The sequence below is a fragment of the Musca vetustissima genome, unplaced genomic scaffold (assembly GCF_032173495.1).
Source record: "Musca vetustissima isolate MV318-11 ecotype Yass unplaced genomic scaffold, APGP_CSIRO_Mvet_v1 utg12661, whole genome shotgun sequence".
Taxonomy (NCBI): domain Eukaryota; kingdom Metazoa; phylum Arthropoda; class Insecta; order Diptera; family Muscidae; genus Musca; species Musca vetustissima.
The window spans coordinates 174,191-201,393 of record NW_026879908.1 but is presented as its reverse complement, the minus strand read 5'-3'; the positions used below and the strand labels follow the sequence as shown (position 1 = coordinate 201,393).

General features: G+C 33.2%; 1 protein-coding gene across 1 annotated transcript in view; it reads right to left on the bottom strand.

Moving 5' to 3' along the window:
- Positions 1 to 27,203, bottom strand: part of LOC133325112 (tRNA dimethylallyltransferase) — a 150,293-nt gene that overhangs the window by 1,054 nt on the left and 122,036 nt on the right. The window contains exons 2-6 of the mRNA XM_061533936.1: positions 10,802 to 10,940; positions 4,442 to 4,545; positions 3,994 to 4,130; positions 2,259 to 2,273; positions 1,319 to 1,608 (exon numbers count right to left, since the gene is read on the bottom strand). Coding sequence (XP_061389920.1) covers positions 1,319 to 1,608; positions 2,259 to 2,273; positions 3,994 to 4,130; positions 4,442 to 4,545; positions 10,802 to 10,940 — 685 coding nt within the window. The remainder of the gene's footprint in view (positions 1 to 1,318; positions 1,609 to 2,258; positions 2,274 to 3,993; positions 4,131 to 4,441; positions 4,546 to 10,801; positions 10,941 to 27,203) is intronic.

Sequence of the window (27,203 nt, the reverse complement as noted above, 5' to 3'; positions counted from 1 at the left end):
TGTTTGGGCCATAATTGCGGCCTATGGAGTGATCAGAAAAACCGACAAAAATAACTTGAACTAAGTTTGGAAGAAATTACGCTATGCAAAGTTGGGTGATATCGGTTACTCCCTTCGAGATTTATCGTGAGCTCCAGCCAAATTGTCTGAAACGGATTTGGTTCAAAGAAACATTGGGCCTAAAACCAATATTTTGATGAGGCACATTTTTGTCGTAGCAAAGTGTATATATTGATAATTTTCTAAATATAGTACATTTACTTTGGTCGGAAAATGTGGTCAAGAACTTCCAAAAAATGAGACCGTATATTTATATGAGGGCTATGTCAAAACATTGACTCCTATCGAACATTGTCTGCAAATATGGTTTTCAACTCCAAAAACCTAGAAAGCCCAATTACAGATCCCTCAGTTGGAAAATACGGCTACAAATCCCATACAAACTCCAAAGGTCAAGATGAGGTCTATGACATGAAAAACTGAAATGCCAAGTTGCAGCCTTATTGGTTGGCAAAATTCTGATAAAGCCCTTAACAACATCAAGGATAAATTAACCATAAATTAACCACTCTCCAAAAACTCGGAATGCTAAGAAATAATTAACTTGGGCTGGATATTTCTCCAAGCTTCCAAAATGCCAAATTACAGGTACGTCGGATGGATGATGCAGCTAAAACCATACAAATATATACCAAAACGTGGGTGAATATCGAAAAGTTTTTGCAAACATGTTGTTCAACCTCCAAGCACCTATAATGTCAAATGACAGCCATTCTGGAGATAAAATGAACTATACCAAAACTTGGACAGATATTTAAAATTATAGGTAGGATTGAAAACGTACCCAAAATATCCAAATATGTCCTAGCCGAATTTACCAACCTCTTTGATTGTGATAAGGTATTTCCATGAGTTTTCATCTTATCAGAATGTGAAAAACCTCCTGGTAGATAATTAACAATATGAAATAGGTCTCGTATGTTCCAACCGATTTTATATATTTGAAATGCCCAACTCACTGAGGAGGGTATACAAGTTCGGCCCGCTGAACTTGACGACGTATTTTCTTTTGTTAAATTATAGCTATACGTTCTCACATACAAATTATATAATTTGGTTCTTCAATCTATTAAACAATCAGAACAACAACATCTAAACTTTTCCTCCATAATGAAATGTGTACGTACAAATTTATATATAGAAAAGTGGATGTGTATGTAAATGAATGATTTCCGTTTTTGTGTAAAATGTATTACACTCAAAGTTATAATAATAATGATAATCTATTATATTCTCTATTATTATATTTTCTACATACCTCTTCATTTAAGCCCGCTCCCGGATGTGTTCTCTTCGGCATTGGCTGGATCTCACACACTTGTGACGAACGATAGCAATCAATTATCGTGACAGCCGGTGTATAGACGCACTCGCGCCAACGACTAACATCACTGGTATCCAATTCATAGATATCGGGTACTTGACGATCACGGCTGGCTAAGAAGCGATTGTTAATCCATTTTTGTTGTTTCTTTGAATAGCGACGCGTAACTAATTTCAATTCATTCAGGCAAGAATTCAAAACATCCAAGCCGGGAGGTAAATGATCTTTAGGATCAATTGTTTCGATGGCTGTTGTTGCTGCGTCTGCGTTTGCTGTTTCGGGTGGTTCGCCTTTGGAGCCTACATATTGTTTGAAGACTTCTAATAAAGTAATAAAATAGAGAGAGATGAATTATAAAGGGGATGATTGGTTAGGTCGAATTCTAAGAGAAGCTACATTTAATACAAATAAGACAATAATCAATAAAAGGGATCAATATTGACCCATGTCTTGGTGTAGTCCCCATATAACATTACCTCAAATTTTTCGGAATATTCTCGTTTCACGTTCGGATATAGATCCCATATGTATATGTCTTAACATTGCCCCATTTCGGATTCGTGGAAAATATTAGCAGAAATGTTTCAATATAAAACCATGTTATGACCCTATAAAATGGTACTGACACATTTTCGATATTTTTAAGGCATTCAAATTGAATATAAAGTTTCTTCCCATAAAATTGTCAGTATAGGTCCATGTTTTTGTAGTTCCCTACAAATACCCCGCTTAATTTACAGTATGTGGAAGTTCTTAGACCAGTCTACTATACTACTAGCAAAACCATATAAAGATCCATACCGATTAAAGGAATTTTGAATACATATCTCTTGATGGAGGGTATAAAAAGTTCGACCGGATCGAACTTAACAACATTTTTTCCATTTTTCTGGCAATTACCTTACATAGTAATAATAAAAAATATTTTTTTTTCATTACACACGCGTGTATATCAACATCAAACATTCTCAAACATTATCTGCTGGTTTTTTTTTTGTGAATAGTCTCTCAATGAATAGTCTCTCAATGACTCAAACACCAAACCGAAGGCTTTGGTTCAGGCACATCTTCATCAGAGATGAAGATAGAAACCTGGTGACAGATACAGACAGCGTGTTGAGGATTTGGAAGGTGCATTTTAAAAAAATCCTGGTATTAAATAGTGGCGGGGAAGAAGATACCCCAGAACCAATAATAGAGTACGGTATAGAGTTTATACCACCTACACAAGGTGAGGTCAGAGTAGCAATTGACAATCGGCTGAAGAACAATAAACAGCAGGTGCCGATGGATGGAGCCGAACTATTCAAGATAGATGCTGGTCGGGAGCATGCACCAACTAATTAGTACAATTTGGCTAGAGGAATTCATGCCCCAGGATTGTAACCTCATCACCTGTGTCCCGTGCACAAAAAAGGATACAAGACGATACTTGCCAACTATAAAGGAATAAGTCTCCTTCCTGTGAACGATTGAAGCCAATGGTCAGTGACATTATTGGACCATATCAATGCGGCTTCAGGCCTGGCAAATCCACCAATGACCTGAAAAACACCCACAAAAACACATCGCCACAATCCATCTATTCGTCGACTATAAAGCCGCATTCGACAGCCCTATCGGTTCATAGGTATTTACTGTCATGTCTGCGCTCAGGATAACTGCGCACAGGATAACTTTAACTGGCGCATGGTTAGCAGTTAAAGTCGGAAAGGACCAAGCTCACACTCTATAAGACGCTGATATTACCCGTGCTGTTATATGGATCTGAAGTATGGGTACAGATGAGACAGCTCTTGGAGTGTTTGAGAGAAAAATTCTCCGGAAGATCTATGTACAGATCTGCATCGACGGTGAGTATCGTCGTAGAATGAACCATGAGCTATACCATATATTCTCGAACATGGACATAGTCAAACGGATCGAGCTCCAGCGACTACGTTGTGAGAATGGATGAGATCAAGCAGAAGACAACAACTTGTAACATGGATGTTGAGAAGAAAAAAACCTACGTTAGATGTAAGATCCAGTGATTAGATTCATAGAGTTGCAAAATATCACGTTATGAAGAATGACCTCTTGAGCCAGACTTTCCTATCCTCATCAAGAAATATTCTAATACTAAGTATCGCTTTCGAACTGATTTTTTATATTAACCTATCGGGCGAGTAGAACTTTGTATACCCTTCATCATGAGGTACGCATAGGAAATACATGAAAATGGAATTGTTTCCTATGAGTTTTTTATCATGAGACTGTCGAAATACCTATATTTTTATAGGGGTCCTATGTCATAGCATAGACCCCTGTTTCAAATATTCCGCAAATATGTTTTTTTGTTCTCTATGAACCCGGGATAACAAATTCTACAATTCTATTTCTATTTTTATCATGAGACTGTCGAAATACCTATATTTTTTTAGGTGTCCTATGTCAAAGCATAGACCCATGTTTCAAATATTCCGCAAATATGTTTTTTGCCCTCTATGAACCCGGGATAACAAATTCTACAATTCTATTTCTGGCATAGCAAATTTTTATCAAATGATGTATGCTATTTTTTAAATGTATGCTATTATTTTAAATTAATTCATAATTTTTTCACTCACCTTCACTTGGCATTTGGTACGAATTCTTTCGTAAATACTCCTCAATTCTATCATCATTTTCCGCATTAAATCGTTCTAGATATGGTACAAATTCTTTGTAGCCAATTGTTTGCAGAACGCCTTTAGTATATTCCGCACTGTTGTTGATGTATTCCGGTCCACATTAATTTGTCCATATAATTCGACAGGCATACACGGAAAAGTATTTTTTTTTTGTGGGATTGATGTAACAATAGAGAGCGAAAGGAAGAAAATACCACGATTAGTAAGGATAAAATAGTAATTTAGTATCGATATGATTTATGGAAAGTGATTATGTCCATTTTGTTTGGAGGATTTGAAGGAATGAGAACAAAACAGCAATATGTATGATTAATAGTAGTCTACTACGACGACGACGACGGCTACTACTACTTGATGACAAAAGCCTTAGCGTATTAGAACCCACCTTTTGTTCACATTATGTTCGTTGTGAAAGGCTCGTATTTCACGCAGTAACCCCTGTTCGAGCATGGCATCAACGCGTTTATCCAAACGAGTGTTCAAAATATCCTGCAAGAGGATGAAAAAAGAAAATAAATGTTAGAGGATATTCGATTAAGCTCTCTATTAGAGTAGCCATTTGTTGTGCGATTGTAATGGAGGGAAACATATGCAATTTTTATTCATATGTTTTAGATTACACAAATAAATAGGAACATATTAAATTAAATATAAATATAATCCTATATATAAAATAAATAACTATTATAGAAGAACAAAAATAATAGGAATACTGTGTACAGAAGACCGATCGGGACCGTAGGGTTTCTGTATGTAGAATTAAGTCTATGTTAATCCAATGATTTTTTTTAAATTCACGCCCATAAAAATATTTAAAAATCCACGCCTATGTAAACAATAAAAAACCGAGCCAATGAAAAAAAAAATATTTAAAAAATCCATGTCTATGGTTTCTATAGATAAAATTTGAAAATGTCTTGTTAACCTCGAAGTGAGGCACCAGCGAAATTCTCATGCAGTTTATTTCTTTGGTCAGCTAAATACTTCGCTTTGTTACAAGAGACATTTGGGTATGAAAGATTTTTTTGTATAAAAGCAATAGCTTCTGTGGAGAATATCCCAACAAAAAACTAAGGAACTGAGGAGGATCAATGGCGTGATCCGAAACTATAGTTTTCCTGCCTTACATCTCGGCAAACAATGCCACACATTGCCCACTAATAAATAGTTGTTTTTTTTTTATAAAAACAACAAACTGAGATTCAGCCTGACTATTTTGCAAAAACAAAAAAGATAAAATAATTTAATAAAAAATACAATTCTATGGTTTATATAGAAAAAATAATTTACAAAAAATGTAGGTCTATGGCTTCTATAGAAAAAATAATTTAATAAAAACTTCACATCTATGGTTCCTAAAAAACCTAATTTACAAAAAATCTACGTATAAAAAACTTACGGTTTCTATGATTTTTTTTTTTTAATCAAATCCTACTGTTTTCTAGTAGGTTCTATGAAAAAATAATTCTTAAAAAGTCCACGCCTTAGTTTTCAATAGAAAAATTTTCTTTAAAAAATCTTTGGGTTTCTATGAAAAATATTTGTTTTTATTAAAATCAAATCCTATAGTTATCTAGTGTGTTCTATGAAAAGAGAATTCTTTAGAAAGTCCACGTCAAAGGATTCGGTGAAAAAAATATTTTTTTAAAAATCCAAGCCTAAGGATTCGATGGAAAAATATTTTTTTAAAAAATCCATGCCTAATGGTTAATGGAATGAATATTTTTTTCTGAAATCCACCACTAAGTTTCAATGGAAACATTAAAAAAACTACGTCTCAGATTTCAATGGAAAAACAATCCACGTCTCAGGTTTCAATGAAAAAAAATATTTTTAAAGAATCCAGGTCTCAGTTTTCAATAAAAAAAAATTAAATCCAGGTCTCAGGTTTCAATGAAAAAATTTTTTTAAAAAATCTACGCCACAGATTTCAATGAAAACCCATTATTAAACCAGTAAGGAAAGCAATAAAGTCGGCAGGAGGGCCGACTATATGATACCCTTTACCACTTTGGCTATATTCAAGAAATACATCCTTACAGACCTTGAATTTTTGAAGGACCATTGACATGAAAATTGACTAAGTTAAAGATGTGATCTGTGTTTATATGTGAACCGACTTAACCCAACAATCAATAACCGGGTATATTTGTATAAAGTATATATATTTTTGATCAGCGTAAAATTCTATGACGATGCAGGTCCGTCTTTCTGTTGGAATCTCTAGCGTCTAAACGAATTGAGATAGATAGCCAAAATTTTGCATAAATTTGTCTGTTGTCTGCTGGTCCGAAGATGAGCTTTATCGGTCCACGTACCACATGTCTCCACTAAAAGTTATTAATATCAGTCCACTTTTTCGGGTAACCCCCATATAACGGTTAACCCAGATCCATTTCGATACGTTGTGCGTAATATTGTGCCAATCGAACGCACTTTAAACCTTTGGTCCACCATTTGCGAAAAATGGGACGAACATATATATGGGAGCTATATCTAAATCTGAACAGATTTCAAAAAAACTTGGGACACGTTAGTCTATCCTAACTGCAAAGTTTTGTGACAATCTGCTTAAATTTGACTCTTTGGTGCACCATTTGCTAAAAATCGGATGAAAATATATATGGGAGCTATATCCGCTTTTTCAATAAAACTTGACACGTTTTCGGTACGTTGTGCAAAATTTCATGCAATTTGCTTAAAATCGGACGAAAATATATATGGGAGCTATATCTAAATCTGAACCGATTTTTCTCAATTTCAATAGGGTTCGTCCCTGGGCCAAATTAATGATCTGGGCCAAATTTCATCTCATTCGGATAATATATGCGACCTGCACTTTGTTTACAATTTAACATGGACAGACGGATGGATGGACTCAGAAAGTGATTCTATGCATATTCTCAAAAGAAACCATGGGTCTATCTCGTTTCCTTTTGCCATATGCACAAATACATAATACTCTGTACCACAGTGTGGTAAAGGGTATAAAAATCCACACCTAAGGGTTCAGTGGATTTTTTTAAATCCAAGTTTCTATGGAAAAATGTTCTGATTAAAAAATCTACGCCTAAGAATGTCCACGCCAAGAAAAGGTAAATGAATGACAACTACTTTTCATGGAATTATTATCGTAAATTTACAACAACCGCTATTACCACCGCGGTAGATGTCATGGAAGGCCAACCCACCAACATTGAATTCCGAAAGAATGAAATATTGAAAGACACCAAAAGCCATGCAAAAAAGGTAATTAAATAAGTTGTAACTGAAATGGTTATCGGCTCTCAAGAAAAGAATGCAAAGTGAAAGGAGTCCGACCACTCTCTACACTCACACACACCAGCTCTTATGTAGGTATGTATGTTTGTGAGCTGGCGTTTTATTCTGCACGAGTTTCGATTTTATTTTATTATTTTCTGGCCTAAAAACATTCTATGAAGCAACAAAAATTTTCGGCTTCTAAAAGGGGGAGGTGTGTTTTTGTTGGCGTTAACTTCGTGTATGAATGAAAGAAGTTTAAGTCATGTTTGTCTTTCGGAATGACTTCTCATTTGGCTATAGTTATGTTGTGTCGTGTGATGTGTTCTGGTTCATCTTTGAGGTCTTGTTTGGCACCATCATTGTCGTCATAGTTTGTTTTTGTTTTTTTTTGTCATTTTGCCACTGATGAAGAATCGGCGATAAGCTAATGAATGTCTCTCATTTGGAGAACTCGATTTTTGGAATGTTTTGGCTAAAATGACCCAAACATTGGTCGGCTCAAATTAACAATTCAACAAAAATTGTATTCATTTTTCTTAGGGGTTTTTGCCTTTCACTGGTTCGAGTCAGTCCGTCAGTCAGCCAACCCGCCAGTCTGTTCGTAAACAATATGTGAATGAATGCCCAAAAGCCTAAATGTGATTTCATAAAAAATGAGCATACAAATGGCAAAAAAATATCTACAACAAAATATTTTGGTAAGAACGTTCGATGCTGATGCTGCTGATGATGATGGTGATGACTTTGGCCAAAAACATACGCTCTTGGCATTGTTAATGAACTCGGGTCACAATTCCAGCCTAACAATACAGACTCAGTGAATAAAATGGAAAATAATTTGATAATGTTTGTTGTTGTCGTTGCTGCTGTGTTGGAATTCCAAAACAGTTGACTTTTACTCATCTCCTTAGGGGGGGCTTGTTTTTTGCCACAAGGGTCTTTGGACTTAGATATTTGTTTTTCAAATGACAAATATGTTTTTTAAAGACATTTGTAGACAGACTGTAATCGATAGGAATTTAAATATATATGTAGATTACGATGTTCTCTTGTTATAGTATCATTTATGGTGTTTTGCCAACAGACCACCTTTTTAAAGATTTTTTAAAAAATATTTATCCAATACGAACCATAGTCGTAGATTTTTAAAAAAAAATATTTTTTCATTGAAACCCTAGGCGTGGATTTTTATACCCTTCACTACACTGTGGGTATTATGTCTTTGTGCATATGTTTGTAACAGGCAAAAGGAAATGAGATAGACACATGGTTCCTTTTGAGAATATGCATAGAATCACTTTCTAAGTCGATTTATGCATGTCCGTCCGTCTGTCTGTATGTCCATGTTAAATTGTAAACAAAGTACAGGTCGCATTTATTATCGGATTTGGAAGAAATTTGGCACAGCTCATTTATTTGGACCAAGGACGGACACTATTGAAATTGCGAAAAATCGGTTCAGACTTAGATATACCTCCCATATATATTTTCGCCCGATTTAAAGAAAATGGTGCACCAAAGTCCCTATATATCTTTCCATTTGCACGAAAATTGGCACAGCGTACTGAATTAATCCTAGAATTTAGGTTAAGATTTAGATATAGCTCCCATATATTTTCGTCCGATTTAAGACAAATGGTGCACCAAAGTCCCTTTGTATCTTTCGATTTGCACGAAATTTTGTATAGCGTACTGAATTAAGAGTAGATTGATGTGTGATGGATTCGTGAAAATCGGTTCAGATTTAGATATAGGTCCCATATATATATATATATATATATGGTGCACCAATGTCCCTACATATCTTTCGATTTACACGAAATTTGGCACAGCGTACTGAATTAAGCCAAGAATGATGTGTGCTAAGTTTCGTGAAATTCGGTTCAGATGTAGATACAGCTCCCATATATATACACAGATTTAGATATAGCTCCCATATATATTTTCGTCCGATTTTAGGAAATTTTGTATAGAGTACTGAATTAATAGTAGAATTATGTTTGTTAAGCTTCGTGAAAATCGATCCAGATTTAGATATAGCTCCCATATATATTTTCGTCCGATTTTAGGAATTTGTGTATAGCGTACTGAATTAAGAGTAGAATGATGTGTGTTAAGTTTCGTGAAAATCGGTTCAGATTTATATAGCCCTATATATAGTTATATATATATATAGTTCGTCGGATTTAATGTAAATAGTGCACCAAAGTCCGAATATATATTTCGATTTGCACGATATTTGGCATAGAGTACCTAATTGAGTCTAGAATGATTTGTGCTAAGTTTCGTGAATATCGGTTCAAATTTCGATATAGCTCTCAATTTCGTCCGATTTTAGGTAAATGGTGCACCAAACTCCTAATGTTTGTCCGATGGACACGAAAGTGCGGCATAGCGAATAGCGGGCATTAAGCTTGCTATAAATCGATTTAAGGGGACCCCCCCATTCTCGGGGTCAAAAATTTTGTTGATATAATTCGAATCTACACTAATTAAAGAATGTCCCTACAAAATTTCAAATGAAAATCTCAAGAACTCTTGAAGATATAGCCGGTTTACTGTGTCAGCATCAAGTGACGGCTGAAGGGCTTCTCAAACTTTAAACGCGTTTTTCTCTGAACATTTTTTTGCGAATGGCGGGCACGATAACTCAAAAACTAATAACCCAATCTACTTCAAATTTTTACACGTTTCTCTGAGAGTGTATAGCTATCGTATAAACTAGGATAAAGCAATCGGAAGATCCTTATTTTTTAACATGGGTTTTGGTAAAAAATCTTCGATTTTCCAAAAATATTTTTTCAAAGGTCCACCATTTTGTTAATTTTGGAGCGAAGTCAATAATCCTAGTTCATACGAGAGCCAGACATGTACTCCTAACACCGTTGGAATTTTCGGATTCCGATGTTTCAGTGAGGAGTTATCATGCCCGCCATCAAAAATAAGGACTTTTCTTTAATTACAAAAAACAACAACAAAACAATAACAAAAAAATTTTGTAATTTTTTTTTCTTCTAATTTAAATCTTCAAGTATATATGTGTTAAGTTACAAACCTTAACAAGCATTGGTATTGATTTACCAGCCCATTGAAAATCTTGAAAAATGAAAATTTTTTACCCATTGCACGCAAACGACTGTAATTCTGCCTTAATGAAATGAAACTTAGCATAGGTTTCAGAACAAATATAGATAAAGATCACATATTTGAGTTCGGATATATATGTATGTTAGGATATATATGTATGTAGAATATACCAAAGTGTGTAAGGATATTATATAGTCGTCCCAGTCCGACTTTACTACTTTCCTTACTGGTTTTAATATATATTTTTTTCAAAATATTTTTCCAAAAATATTTTTTCACTGAGGCGTGGAATTTAAAAAAAATATTTTTTACATTGAAACCTAAGGCGTAAATTTTTTACAATTTTTTTCTTTTAAAGAAATGTATTAACCGATTTTTTTTAAATATTACTCACCTGATTACATCTTAACCAAAACAATATGGTATGTGGATATCTCAATGGACCACCTAAACGATTACCGCCTGGCTGTTGTCGCTGTTCTTTCAATTTCGAACTCAGTGTTTGACCAGTTTCCTGATAATAATCGATAGCTCTGCAAACAAACAAAACAGAGAAACAGAAAACATATTAATGTATATACATACATATATAAAACATACGAAAAATTTTGAACATCACAATAATTAATTTTATTTAATAAAATACACATTAAGATGTTGTATTGTTGTATTCATTAATTAAATGTCGTATTTTGATCTTTAATATTTGGATTTTAAATGGGAGATCAAGTGGAGAAAACAAATGACAACATTTAAGAAAAAAATGTTTAAGCATGACAAGATACGGACAAGTGCGATCGTGTGTGTGTATCTGAATTTTGAAAACATTTCAAATATATATTTACGAAATCGAATGAAATGACAAGCAGCATCACAATCTAATGGAGACTAATAGGCCTGTGTTGTTTTAATAACATGTTGATGTTTATTTTTTTTTGCTGTTGGAAGATTTTGAAAAATGATAACAAATTGGAGACAGTTTTTTTTTTGTTTTGAAACAAAAGGAAACAAGTGTAAAAACATTATGTCAAATAGCTGTCAAATATGAAGGAAGAGTGAATTTTTAAATTTCAATATGTTCAAGGTAAACGGATTGATTTTTTTCTTAAGAAAAAATCGGACTTATTTCTATGGAATAAATATTTTTTAAAAAATCCATGCCTAAGGTATATATGGAAAAATACTTTTTTTAAGAAAATATGTCTCAGTACTTTTTGTTATACTTGAAAGATTTTTTCTTAAAGTTTACGAATAAAATTTTGCCTCCACTGTGTGGTATTTGGATCAATGAAAGTGAAAATATCCACGCCTAAAATTGCAATTTCTGCTAGCTTCATCGCTTACCACAAGCCAAGCCAGTTTTGTTTCGATTTCTTGGAGATACAATTTATGTTACACATGTCCGCAGTTAAGACGGACACTCCATAGAATGATCATGGCTTGGATATTACCACACGAAGAGAAGGAAAACCAGTTTTCCTGCTCTTTGGCCAAATACAACTTTATATGCTAGGTAATGTGAATGGTGGTCCATATTATGAGCGCATTACACCAAGTAAGGAGTAAACCGCAAATAATGCAGACACCAACATTGTACCACCTAGTATCTGAGCTGAGGAACAATTTTAGAGGTTGGTCTCTGCTGAAATTTTATGAGATTTCGTTTTTTTGGTTTTCTAGGTTCCAACAGATCAACTATGAAAGATATGAGCGGCAACGGCAATAATGAAAATAAAACAATTTGTAACAAATTATGGCTTAAAGGGTTTTGGCCTATGCATTGCCTTCTTTTTCAGTTCTATTCACTCTAGACAATGAACCTCCATTGCAACCACCACCATCAATGTCGACAATGAATGAATAAAAAAATATTTGGAAAATGGAATAAATTGTTGGTGGGCCTTGTTGATTCATGATTATCATAAAATGTTCAGATAAACTGGATATAAGGTGCAGCCGCATAACTGAGAGTCAAGCGAATAAAAAACGTTAGTCTAGTAACCTAGTTTCCTTGGACAGATTGATATGAATTGTTATTTTTAGACCACACAAAAGGACGAATGGTAAAATATAATAAACGGAAATATAATCTGGTTTATCAGATATTTGTTTCTATAGAATATAATTAGACCTTAGTTTCTGATAAATATTTTTTCTATAGAAGAAATCAGACCTCAATTTCTAGCGAATTTTTTATTATCGGAAAAAATCAGACCTCAATTTCAGAGGCATTTTTTTTGCGATAGAATAAAATCCGACCTCAGTTTCTGAGGTATTTTTTTATAGAAAAAATTAGACTTCAGTTTCTTAAGTAATTATTTTCTATAAAAAATCACACTTCAGGGTCTGAGGTATTTTTATACCCTTCACCTCACTGTGGTACAGTGTATTGTGCATATGTTTGTAACTGGCAAAAGGGAACGAAATATACACAAGGTTCCTTTTGAGAATATGAATCTGTCTGAGGTATTTTTATACCCTTCACCTCACTGTGGTACAGTGTATTGTGCATATGTTTGTAACTGGCAAAAGGGAGCGAAATATACACAAGGTTCCTTTTGAGAATATGAATGTAATTGCTTTCTAAGTCGATTTATGCATGTCCATCCGTCTGCCTGTCCATGTTAAATTGTAAACAAAGCACATGTCGCATTTATCCGAATTGGGTGAAATTTGGCACAGCTCATTTATTTGGCCCAAGGACGAACCCTATTGAAATTGGGAAAAATCGATTCATATTTAGATATAGCTCCTATACATCTCTTCGTCTGATTTAAAGTAATGGTGCGCCAAGGCCCCTATATATATTTCTATTTGCACGAAATTTCGTACAGCGTACTAAATTGAGTCTAGAATGATGTGTGTTAAGTTTCGAGGAAATCGATTTATATTTAGATATAGCTCCCATACATATTTTCGTCCGATTTTAGGTAAATGGTATTCCAAAGTCCCTATATATCTTTCGATTAGCACGGAATTGAGTTTAGAACGATGAGTGGTAAGTTTCTGGAAAATCGGTTAAAATTTATGTATAGCGCCCATATATGTTTTCGTCAGATGTAATGTTAATTCCGAACCAAAGTACCTATATATGTTTCGATTTACACAAAATTTGGCAATGCGTACTGAATTAAGCCTAGAACGATGTGTATTAAGTTTCGAGAAAATCGGTTCTGATTTAGATATAGCTCCTATATATATTTTCGTCCGATTTAAAGTAAATGTTGCACAAATGTCCCTATATATCCTTCAATCTGCACGAAATTTGACATAGCGTACTGAAATGAGTCTAGAATAATGAGTGTTGCGTTTCGTAAAAATCGGTTCAGATTAAGATATAGCTCCCATATATATATTCATCCGATTTAAAGTAAAAGGTGCACCAAAACCCCTATATATGTTTCCATTCACATGAAATTTGGCAAAACGTACTGAATTAAGTCTGGAATTATGTTTGTTAAGTTTCGAGAAAGTCGGTTCAGATTTAGATATAGCTCCCATATATATTTTCGTCCGATTTAATGTAAATTCTGCAACAAAGTCTCTATATATATTTCGATTTTCACGAAATTGGGCATATCGTACTGAATTACGTCTAGAATGAGTTGTGCTAAGTTTCGTGTAAATCGGTTCAGATTTAGGTGTACCTCCCATATACATATTCTTCCGATTTTTTTATATAGTGTACTAAAGACGCAAAGTGCGTCTGATTGGCACATAATTTTTTACTAATTACTGAAATTTATATAAATTAATCGCAAGAAATTTCGTTGAAATCAGTTCAGATTTAGATATAGATCCCACATATATGGTGCACCAAACACCTAATGTTTGTCCGGTTGACACGAAATTTTGCACAGCATACTATGGTTCGGAGGCGTCGATATATGTTTTCGTTCTATTTAATGTAAATGCTCGATATATGTTTTCAAACTGAGACTAGAATATTATTGCGTTTTGTTTAAATTGGAGTAGATGCAGACATAGCTTCCATATATATTTCAAACGGTTATCTGATTGACATTCGGCATACCAAATCGCGTGCATCATGTTGCTATAAATCGATTTCCATAAAGTTGTCTTATTGTATGCAAACGATTCTAAATCTTTCCGAATGAAATTAAATTTAGCATGGATTGCAGAAAGTCTTGTATATTTTCCTTCGAGGGAACATTGACATGAAATATAATACAAACAAAGTTGTGAAGGGTATCTTTTCGTCGGCCCAGTCCGACTTTACTACCTTCCTTACTGGTTTTTCCTATAGCAAAGTAAGACCTCAGACCCTAGCCACTAAAGTTTTTTTTCTATAAAAACTAATCAGACCTCACCGACTGATTATTTGCTTCTACAGAAAAGAATCAGACCTCAGTGATTATATATCACCTCTGGCTAAATCTGTTATCAACATAAATATATTCCGGTCATCAAATTGAATAATTTCGAATATTATTTATTAGCAGCTTTTGTTCGGATACCTTAAAAGTGTGTCAAATACGGATTAAGATTATAGCAACAACATTTCTAAGGAACGTATATTTTATAGGTATAATCTAAATGATAAAGATTTATCAATATCTAATCAAAGATAGGATAATAAAGTGTTGAATATAAAAGAAGGTCATACAATGTAAATGAAAAAAACCATTCTTATCAATTACAAAATCAAACAATGTTAATGCATACAGAAAATAGAACAACAACAGCATGTCAGCAATTACTTGTGACTAATAATAACAATAATTGATTCTCTGTTTTATTTCTATTTTTATATTTACATTGCAATGTATTTTGAAAATATTTCTGGCATGCAACCGAACAGAACACAGATTTTTAAATTATTTTACCACCAACAATAGATTTGAGAATAAATTGAAATTAAATTAAAATTACATGATAATTATAAAAAAACGGGTGACAGGAGCGGGACAGCTAGAATTGTAAGGGAGGCAACACATTCTCAAAATCATATGAAGTATACGATCTGAAATTAGGGAAAAGTTTAAAAAAGGGCAACAAATATAATATTTTCAATATCTAAATCATTGCGTCCAGATTTCCTAAAATTGAGGAAAAAACTTTTTGAAGGGCTCATATAGCAGTAAAGACTCTGAGAAAATGAAGGACAAAACTTTCCGAAGGACTTATATAGCAGTCAATTTCAAAAAAAAAAAAAAAAAGACTATAAATACGGTATCCAAAACCATCAAAAATACACGGCCTTTAATATTGATTCTACCCACTATCGTTTATAACGGCCAATTTCGCAGATTCCTTGGTTGTCATTATTAACAATGTCGGCTGAATTAGAATTACAAATTCATGTTTTTTCACCCCGCCCCTGTCATCTAAACGCTACAACATTCTTTGATAAATGCCAGCCATTCATTCATTTCATTCCAAAACCTGCCCCGATCATTCATTCCATTCATTGTAAATTACACATAATGATGAATTACCAGATGAATGAATGAATTACACCTCGAAATTTTGATAATAAAAAAAAATTAGCCAAATACAAAGAAGAGACAACACAATAACACAAACAAATACATTTTGAAAAATGGCAAATTGAAATTTGCAATGATTATTGAAATGTGCATGCAATCCAATGTAAATATAAACACCGCAGCCATTTACACGTCCCAAAAGTGAATGTCATTGATAGAATGGAGCAAATAATGATTAGCTAATTGAATGAACGTGTTAGCGTGGGGTATATACCCGTAGTATTCGTGTTTCAAAATGTTTGCATTTGTTTTTTTTTTTTATTTTCGGGGATATACAAATTAGGTAATATTTGTATTGTATGAAAACAATTCGAAAATTTGGCCTATAATATAGGAAATTGTGAAATGGTGTAAAGGTGAGTCAGTCATACATTTATTTGAAGACTTAAAGAGAAGTTATAACTAGTAGATCTGAAATCGTACATTTTTAGTACATTCAGTATTGTAAATGGAATATATAGGCCCACGTTTTGACACATGCCCCTATTGTCGCATTTTCCAAACGAATAGAAGGTAAGTTTACATTCAGGGTTTTGGGAGGGCGATCAACGCTTTGATACAGGTCCACAGTGTTTTGATAAATTTACGATATTTTGAAGATTTTAATCGAGTTTTCCAGGGGCTGCAATATTTTTCCTCTTACACCTTTTGGGAATTTACATAGAAAACCCATTGTAAATAATAGTTCCATAACGTCATTCATAGTTATTTTTTGCATAGTGTATATCTACATCGCTTTGAATAAAATTTAAAATTTTAAGTACAATTTCTTATAACTATGAGAAAGCCACAATTTTTTCCAAAAAATGTAAATATTTCATTAATATAAAAACTTTTTTTCTACTCTCTTTTTTTTAACTAATATACTTCTCATAAAAACTCACCACCACAACCACCATTCATTTTAGTATCTTCCTTCGTCTCTCCACTTACTTGGTGGTTGTTATTTTTGCAACAGTTTATTTGACTACTGTGTCTGTTGCTAACAACCGCCGACTTTCCACACATTCAATTGTTGCTAGTTTTGCATTTCATTGTTTCTTTATTTCAGACACTCGTATCGACCTCTGTATTAGTGTTACAAAATTCACATATGTGTTTTCCAAATTATTTCGATATAAATGGCAAATGCAATATATCAAAAAAAAGGTTTGATACAAACAACAAGCCGAATGTTTAAAATTATATATGATTGTTCTATTGGCACAGAACATGTACACACTCCAATTTGATTCACTCTCTCTAAGTTTTTGCATCTTCAAATGTGTTTCTTGGTCGACCTCAATATTTTGATCCTTGAGGATCCCATGCGCCATTCAGGTTATGCTATATGCATTTTTTATAAGCTGTGACCAATCCATATATATTTCTTATCTTTAATATGCTTTTGTATGGATTCCTGGTTCGTTAGGTTCCACAGCTTTACGTTACTTATAGTGTTGGGCCAGAATATTCTGCACATGATACTGAGGCATATGTTGATGATCACCTGTAGCTTTTGCGTGATGATATTTCACACAAGCTGCATAGCATAATCGACTGAATACATACCTCAAATAATTGAAGCTTGATTATCCTGGATATATGGATATGGCCTTAGTTTTCTTGCCATTAATCTCATGTCCAATATTCCGAGCCAGTCTCACCAGGTGAGAGAGAAGTATATGTCCTCGAGCTGCCGTGGGAGACCCCATATATTTTGATATAGCTTTCATCACACAGATGTGGTTGTAATTCGACATTTCGAATTCCCAGAAAATGTTCAATATATGCTGATGTCCTGCTTAATTTTTGTTATGATGAAGATGCCAGCCTAGTTTTTCATCCTGAGTATCTGTAAATTGGTATTTAATTGTCTCCGAAGTTTTCACTGAAAACCCAACAAAGAAAGTGCCGAACATTATTATGCCATATATATTTCGAATTCTATTCAGCAATGAGGTTAATTTCCTGCATTTTTGATTTCTGTAAAAATTCAAAAAATTAAATTTCATCCAGAAAAATTATTTGTTTCATGTAGTTTTTAGACCAGTAATATTATCCGGCCATGTGGTGATAAATTGCCTGGAATTGTAGGTCGCGACTTCTGCGAGAGTTGGTTACAAATGTGGAAATTATCTGTAACTTCCCACAAATCACATCAATAATGGATTTGTTGAGAGAACACTTCGTTGGGTTGATAATTTTTGGTTTTGGACCGGAAGATTGATATGTAGAAGTGGATTTTAAAGTTTATACGGACAAACCCGCTTTAATTCAAATGCAAATTCTTTTGAGAATTTGCATAGAATCACATTCAGGGTCGATTTTGCATGCCCGTCCGCCTGTCCATGTGAAATTGTAAACAATGTTCAGAACGCATTTATGATCCGAATTGGATAAAATTTGGCATAGCTCCTATAGTAGACCAAAGACGAGCCATATTGAAATAGGAAAAAATCGGTTCAGATTTAGATGTAGCTCCCATTTATATTTTCGTACGATTTAATAGGAATGATGCACCAAAGTCCCTGTATATCTTTCCATTTGCACGAAATCTGACACAGCGTGTCTAGAATGATGTCTGAAAATCGATTCAGATTTAGATATAGCTCCCATATATAGTTTCGTCCGATTTTATGTTAATGGTGCACCAAAGTCCCTATATATCTTTCGATTTGCGGGAAATTTAGCACAACCTTAAGTCTAGAATAACGTGTGTTAAGTTCCATGAAAATCGGTTCAGATATAGATATATCTCCCATATATATTTTTGTTAGATTTTAAGTTAATGGAGCACCAAAGCCCCTATATTTCATTCGATTTGTACGAAATTTGGCATAGCATACTGAATTAAATCTATAATAATGTATGCTGATATTCATGAAAATTGGTTCAGATTTAGATATAGCTCCCATATATATTTTCGTCCGATTTAATGTAAATGGTGCACCAAAGTCCCTATATATCTTTCGATTTATACGAAATGTTGCATAGCGTACTGAATTGGGTATACAATGATGTGTGCTAAGTTTCGTGAAAATCTGTTAAACATTATGTATTTTATAGATGTGCTGTGTTATTTTTCTTGAAAATCGGTAAAGCATTATATATTTATACATATATTTTTTTCGATTTCATGTAAATTTTGCACTAAAGACTGAAATTTTGTTTTGGCAGAAAACCAGTCCTTACTGGTTTCCCTCTATTATTGATCGTGTTGTGTGTCTACATTTCTACATTTTACATATTTATATTCTTAAATATTAATTTAACTACAACATTTCTTATATCCCATTGATCACATATTAAAATAATCGTTTATATGTGATGAAAAGGGAAATCTATTTTCGATATGTTAAATAAATATTACATTGTCTACATGTGTAAATATATGTCACTATGTAAATATACATATATTTTCGATGATAATCAATTAAATTATATTGTACGACTGTGGGGATGTACATTTTCAGCCACGTGTAAAATGAGGCAGCGACAACAGCAGCTATCAATGAATTTGCATACTCGTACAATGAATGATTATATCTGAATATCTGTCAATGCATTCGCTCGTTCATTCATTCATAGTCAAGCATGCGACATTTACATTTTGTTGTAAAAAATCTTTATATAGATAGAGACAAAACAATAACAATTTTTTATATGCAAAAAAAAAAAATATATATATATATATATGTAATTGCTACAGACATGTTTAACATACATATATGGGAAATGCAAAAAAGAACAAAAAAGAAAACAACAACAACAGAATACGCAAAAAACGAAGAAACTGAGAAAAACAAATACTACAAATTCATTCATAAATGTTATTTCTAGCATTTGAAATGGCATTGGGTGTTTTGTTTTTTTTTTCATGGTATTTTTAGGTCCATTTATGGCCAGGGGCACAACAAAAAACCAATAATAAACTATGAAGAAAACTATAGATTGTAGTAGGGATGTCCAACACACGGCGACCCAATGCATGTGGAAATTTGGCAAGAATTATAATCAAATATCAAAGTCCGGTCATATTGAAAATTCATTTAAAAAACAATGCTGCATGTTAATTTAATAAATAAAACATAATATTTCTAAAAATTTCTAAGTCTAAATGAATGTTTTTTTTAATAAACACACTTATTCCGAACATTTTAGTGACTTATTTTTCTAAGAAATTCCTAATATACCCCATCACGTTTGCCATCACTGTAATTACAAGCCGAAGTACGTGTATGCTGGCGTTTTGTAGCTTTGTCTCACAATTAGGCGTGTATTTTGTCAAGTAATCACAATGTAATGACTTAGCAGAAAATTACATATTCACACTCATATATTTCTCAAATAAATACATGGAAAGATTTAAATGTCGGTGTTAGCCGAAAGCATCAAAATAATTATAATCTGAGATAAATACTTTAATTTTCGGTAGAAGTAATAGTCGGTAGGTGGGATAGCCAGTGAGATATCAAAGACGAAATTTACTAAAAACACTAGAATAAATTTTTTTTTCGAGATTCTGACAGTTTTTATACGATTTATATCAGGGCTGGCTTTTCCGATTTTGATTGCTACTATGGTATAAATGGGAACATAATATCGTTTTCCAAACATTGTTTTTACGAATGGCGGGCACGATAACTCCAAAACTAATAATCCAATCCTTTCCAAATTTTAACACGTTAAGTGTAATCGGTCAAGATCTTCTTTATATTCTAAAATGGGATGTGGCCAAAAATGGGATATTTCCAAAAATTAAATTTAATTTTTATAATAATCCTAGTTCATACCAAAGCCACACATGATTTCGAATGCCGTTGGAATATTTGGGTTCGGACGAAAAGAATGACTTTTCTTTAATAAAAAAAAAACAACAAAATAATATCAAATATTTTTCCTAAATAAAATGGACGTTCATTTCTCACCCGTTTAACAATCGTCGAAATTTCAATTGTGGACGGTCAATTCTGATAGCTATACCACAAATTGAAAACGAAACATTGTGCACAATGCGGGCTATCACTCATCAGCTGAAATCAGTTTTTTATTGAACTAACAAAAAAGAGTTGAAGGCAACTACTTTAATTGTCACACAAGAACTAAAAACGGCGTAAAATTCGGCCTGACTGAACTTTTTATACCCTGCACCATTAAGATGTTCATTCCCTTTAGATATTTTCCTAGGGAATATGTCATTGTCAATTTTCTGCTAGTACCTATGTTATTTATGCTCCGGCAAAATTATATATATTCAGGTTGGAAAAATGTTGTTAGAAACACAACATTAAGCGGCACTTTTTGTGTGAGGGCAATTTTTCAACATGGAAAATTTTCCATATAGAATTTTTTTATGAATACCACGAATCAGAATTGCCCAAATACGCCACTTCGGTGGGAAAATGGTGTTTAAACATTGAAAATGGGACGTGCCCGTTATATATGGTTGTAATTATGCATTCAGGATACGAAGGGCGAAAAACATTGGGGGTTCGAACCCTGAATACCATATTACAACGATTACTCAGGCAAAGGTCAGCTAAAACCCTCAACATCCCTTAAATGGTGACGGATCATATTTTTTGAGGAACAATACTTTGGAAAGATGATTTTCGCCCTCTGAACTCTTAATGCCAAATTACAACGACATCAATTGGAAAAGGCGGCTAAAACCCACAAAAAGTCTAGAATGGTGAGGGACCGACAAAATTGGGTTAATGTCAAATAACAAAAGATATTTTCACCCTCCAAAATTCCAGACACGGCTAACACCTGCAAAATACTAAAAAAATTGTGTTGTCTTCATGTGGGAACGATATTCCAAATTTTAAGATTCCAGCTCTATCGGATCACCTAAATGGAAATTTTATCAAATTTAGTATCATTTAGTACAAATTTGCATACAATCAAATAGTAAATTTCAGGATTCCAGCTTCATCCGTTCCTCCAAATTCAAATTGTACATAATTTAGTACAATTTAATACATTTCGTATACATGAGTACACACTTCCAATACCACCTCCGTATATTGACCCTACTTCTCTAAAACTTTTCATGTCGTTCTAGTACGTATTTCCAAAAAATCAGCCTTATCTGAAACCTTCGGACAAAGAATGACCATCACCCCAAATTTCAAGATTTTGGCTTCAGCCGTCTCGTTTGGCGTTGATAAATCGTAAAGTCCGTCAATCAGTCAATCACTTTACAATTCTATTAATATATATCCACGTCACCCTACAAGAATTTGATTTGAAGAATTATAGACACACAATGCCAAATTACAGTTACTTCACGGGAAAAAAACTAAAAACTGTAAAATTTTTTTTGTGTGGGCTATACCAAAAACCGAAAATCGGAAAAATTTCCATATTATTACAGTTACTTGAATCATCATAGGATTATGTACTATTTATGAGGAAGGAAACAAAAAACTGTAAAATATGATCACCTTAAAATCTAAGTCGATTATTCCATCCTTTCTGTTTTGTGTGGAATTTTGGTACTTTATTTGACATATGGAAACCCCATTGATTTTGGTTGGAATCGGTTCACAACTGAGATAGCGACCATATACTAGTATATTTCCGTTCGATTTCACAATGATGCAACAAGGACACATCGTTTGTCCGATTTTTGTATAGATTTCACAATTATACCTAATATCACGTCTAATCTCCGTTGATATTTCATATTTAGATATAGCTTCCATAAAAGTCAATGCATTTGTCCAATTGACACGGAATTTAGCAAATTATATAGAATATATTCTTATGGGATGCGTGACAAGTTTTTTAATCGATTCATCCATTTATTTCGAATTGACAAATCGGTTCAGATTTAGTTCCCATATTTATTGTAAATTAAGCAGGAGCCCAGGTAACGATTGATACGAAATTTTGCATAGACTCCCGAATTACTGTCTATAATGACGGAGGCCCAATTTTCTTTAAATTTATATAGTTGTTTCATTCCTCCTATTTTCGACGTTTGTTCCTTATATACTGACAAAATTGGTTCAAACCTAATTTTATACCCTATAAAAACAATTATGTTGTGAAGTTATTATAACTTTGTACGAACTCAAGGGTTTGTAACACCACGTAATACGCTATACCGATCGTCACATACATCAGTTGACCCCAACGAAAATTCATTCTAATGATGCCTAGCATCCAGTGTCAACATTATCTAATAAGTTGTAAGTTTTCATTCAGCATTTTTCTTTGAGTCTACTTTTACATGTTGTTGTTTTTGCAACAGAGAGGAAATGACGTAATATATGTTTAACCAACAACAACAACGACAAAGAAAAAACAACATCAACATCTAGAATAACAACAACATAAAGTTTGTGTGTGTGTAAAAAAATGTGTTGAAAACATTTAAAAAATAAGAAAGATCTAACAATTAAGATAAATCGGCGGCAATAGCTGCTATAGCGAACAGCAGCAGCCGCCGCTGCCGTATTTTGCCATAATACTTAACAAATTAAATGAACATAAAAGTAACAGCGTCAAATAAAGAAGACAACGGCAAGAGAAACAAATTATGTTTACTTCTTTTGTTGTTTTGTGTGTGTGTGCAAATTCTTAATTTTTAATGAATTTCAAAAGAATTCTCATTAAAAAATTAAGAATTTTAGATTCATTATTAGATGATATTTTGTAAAAAATAAAAATATGCAAAATGTAAATGACACCATAAAAAGTGGTGATTTTTAATACGACAGTTGGTAAAATATTTAAACTATTATTAGTATTGAATGTTTTGAAATACTGAGAGTCGAGGACTTATATAAAAAAAGAAAAGATATTGTAGTTACGGAATGTTAAAAATCGTATTTTACAAAATTTCAATGGAAATGTGGAAATGTGTAACTAAAGGCGGAAAGGGACTTTTTTAAATAATATTTTTCGTAAGCCTAATAGTCGTACGTTATCTTTTTAAGTAAATACAATTTTAGGGTGGTATTTTTAAATCTATCATTGTCGGTTAAAAAAAAAAATAATAATTTTTAGTTTCTATCTAATTCGAATTTGTACTAATTCAAGAATGTCTATTTATCAGCATCAAGCGACGACCAATGTGCTTCTCTAAATGTAATCGGTCGAGAACTTCCTTATTGCAAAAATTACCAAAAACAATTACAAAACAACAACAAACTTATGTCAATTCATTTTGTTACTCTTTAAGTCTTTAGGTGCTTATATACAAATTTATAAGTCTTCAATATAATGCACGTCCATTTGCCAGCCGGGTTGAAAATCATAAAAATTAGAAATCGATGATGGTTCTCTTAAATGTGTCTTAGGCGTATACGTATCGTTAACACTTATACGCATCATTTAATTGGGAAACAACCTCGAGCACAGAATATTTGTTCAAAGAAATAATTGGATTAGAATAAAAATATATTTGGATTTATCCATGTCCGTCTGATATATCATGAGAGTTCGCAGTATTTATAATAGAGCTAGCACACACATTGCCAATTCACATATGTTTGTACTGAAAACGGAAAATATATGTCTACGTTTTGGTATAACCCCCTCATATGGATACATTTCTCATACGAACTGGTCCTAATTTGATATTTTGTGTTTTCATTGGGTTCCAGCTCTTACTACCAAGAATTATCAATATAACGGTACCCTTTATGCGGCATTTTGGATAAGTTTTTCATCCTACTTGACTGTAATTTGGCATTTGTGAGGGAGGTACCAGAAGGAGTGTACCAATGGGTCTCATCTTAGGAATTGATATAGGCTCCGTAAAGATAATAGGTTGTGCAAAGTTTGGTACAAATCGGGTATTCCATTAGCCTCATAGTGGATTTATATATATTGAAAAATGTTGACCTTTTGTGGGGGAGGTACCAGAAGGAGTGCACCAATGAGTCTTATGTTTGGGCCGGATTTAAGTTTGCAAAGAGCGGTTGAAATCGGACATTCCATTCGCCTGATATTTGATTTATAAATATTGAAAATTTTTACCCTTTGTAGGGGTGGTGCCAGAATGAGTTGACAAACGTGTCCAATCTTCGGACTTGATCTAGGCTTGATACAGATAATAACTTGTGCAAAGTAGGTTTCGAATCCGATAGTCCGCTAGCAGGATATTATAAAAATAAGTTTTAGTACAATTTGAACATTTTGTGGGTACCAGGTACAATGTGCATAGTTTTGATGAAATCGGCTACTCCATTCGAGTGTTACCGTGCGCACCTGGCTAGACAAACAGACGGGCGGACATTTTCAAATTGACTCCAAATTGTCTGAAACGGATTTCGTCCCAAGAAACATAGGGTCTAAAATTAATATTTTGATGAGGCACATTTTTGCCGTACCAACGTGTATATACCCTCATTATAAGGATCCGGCTTTGACTCCCGTGAATAAATTCTATTAACGCACATTGAATAATGAGCGATGATCGAAATTTATTAGTAGATAGAATTGGGTAAAAGTGGAAAAGGACTACAAAATATAGCGAATATTGATTTGTTTGAGGACCATATTTATAGACTTATGAAAGACATTTTTGTATAAAATGTTGAGGTCAAGAAATCTCATCTTGTGGTATTTAGTTTACGGTTCAGGAAAATAAGGACAAAATGGACGCAAAAGGACTCGAGATAGAATGAGGATATGTTTTACAAAAATACTCCTCATTCAATTTCGCTGCATATATGGAATCTCAAAAATATCCTCGCAAAAAAAAAAAAAATAAATAAACGCGTCACTCTGCGAATAAAAAATTACATATTGAGAGCTCTATCGTGAAAAAAACGAGACAGATGAACATGTCTAAATCTACATAGAATTTCATTCTGATCAAGAATATATACATATAAATATTTAATGGGATCTTCATATTTAGGACTTCTAATTGGACCATTCTCTAAAAACCTAATATTGACAATATTTTTCTTATTTTGAACTAAATAATAAGGATTGGTTCATTGACTTGATATGAAATTAACATTTTTAAACCCTCCACCATCGTTTGTAACTCATCGAAATAATAATTTCAGACAGGGTACGCACAAATTTGTTTTGGGGTTCTTAAGGTCGTTTTTCAATCTGAAATTTGGTATTTTGAAATCGTATATGGTAACAAATTTCACTCCCAAAAATTTTTCATTTATATTAGAATAGTTAGCTGATTTGTTCTGTGTGTTGGGGTGGTCCCCATATAGGCATATTCTACCATATTATGGGGCATAGTCGTTATTCGAAATATTCAGTTTTTACCCTAAAAAGTGCGTTATCAGTATCAGCCCACATTTTGGGGTTTTGAGATTTTATCCCCATTAAAATTTACTGATATTTGTATTTGGTGAATATAATGCTTTACATAAACCGTTTTTAGAATTATCGCTAAAGGTCCAGTTTTTGGTATGTTCCCTATATTTTCATTAAAGTGCCTGTCAGTATACCTATGGTTCGGCCCGGTCGAACTTAACGCTTTTTTAACTTGTTTTGTTTAATTTTGATCCGAATAAATATGAATACTTCGTTCATATATATTAGATTTTCTTAAAAATGTTATACATTTTGCAGTGGATTTCCCAAAAGTCAGATACTCTACGGAAGACCGGAAATTTTTTATTGACCTGTTATGGGTATAAAAAATTATTGCAATTTTCTTTTTCTTGGAAAAACATCAATAATATTGTTTCGTTGTTATATTATCGAGTAATTAATACATAAACAACTTATGAAATTCATTCATGAAAACTGCTTTACGACGTTTTTTCCGATTTTGTAATACGACAAACGGACTATGTGCCACTTGCAGTTGTTGTCGTTGTTATTACATTTACTCACCTAGTATCGACTACTTTCCATTCATAGCTAGTTGCAGTGGTGGCAACAATTACGTCTTGTTGTAAATGCATCTAGTCTTTGTTTTTCATTCATACATTCTCTCGCTCGCTCGTTCGTTCGCATTCACTTGGGATTTTTTTTCGTTATTATGATTTTATGTTTGAAAAGAATGTGAAGCTGTTTTTTTTTCAACTGCAATTTTATTGTTGTTGCTGAAGTGAAGTTTTTTGTTTCATTCACAAATAAAATAGCATTCATCCTTTCCATCTAGTCATCCAGTGACTAGTTGAAAAAATTATCTAAGTTGCAGTGTTGCCATTTGAATCGGGTCGATTTTTAAATAAAAATATTATATGGTCGAAAAACTTGATAATAGACTTTAATTTGTGTTCTCTTACTTCTTTATGATAAAATATTCCAGTCGGGTATCAACAACTATCAGTTGAATACCAATATGATATGGCAACTCTGTTA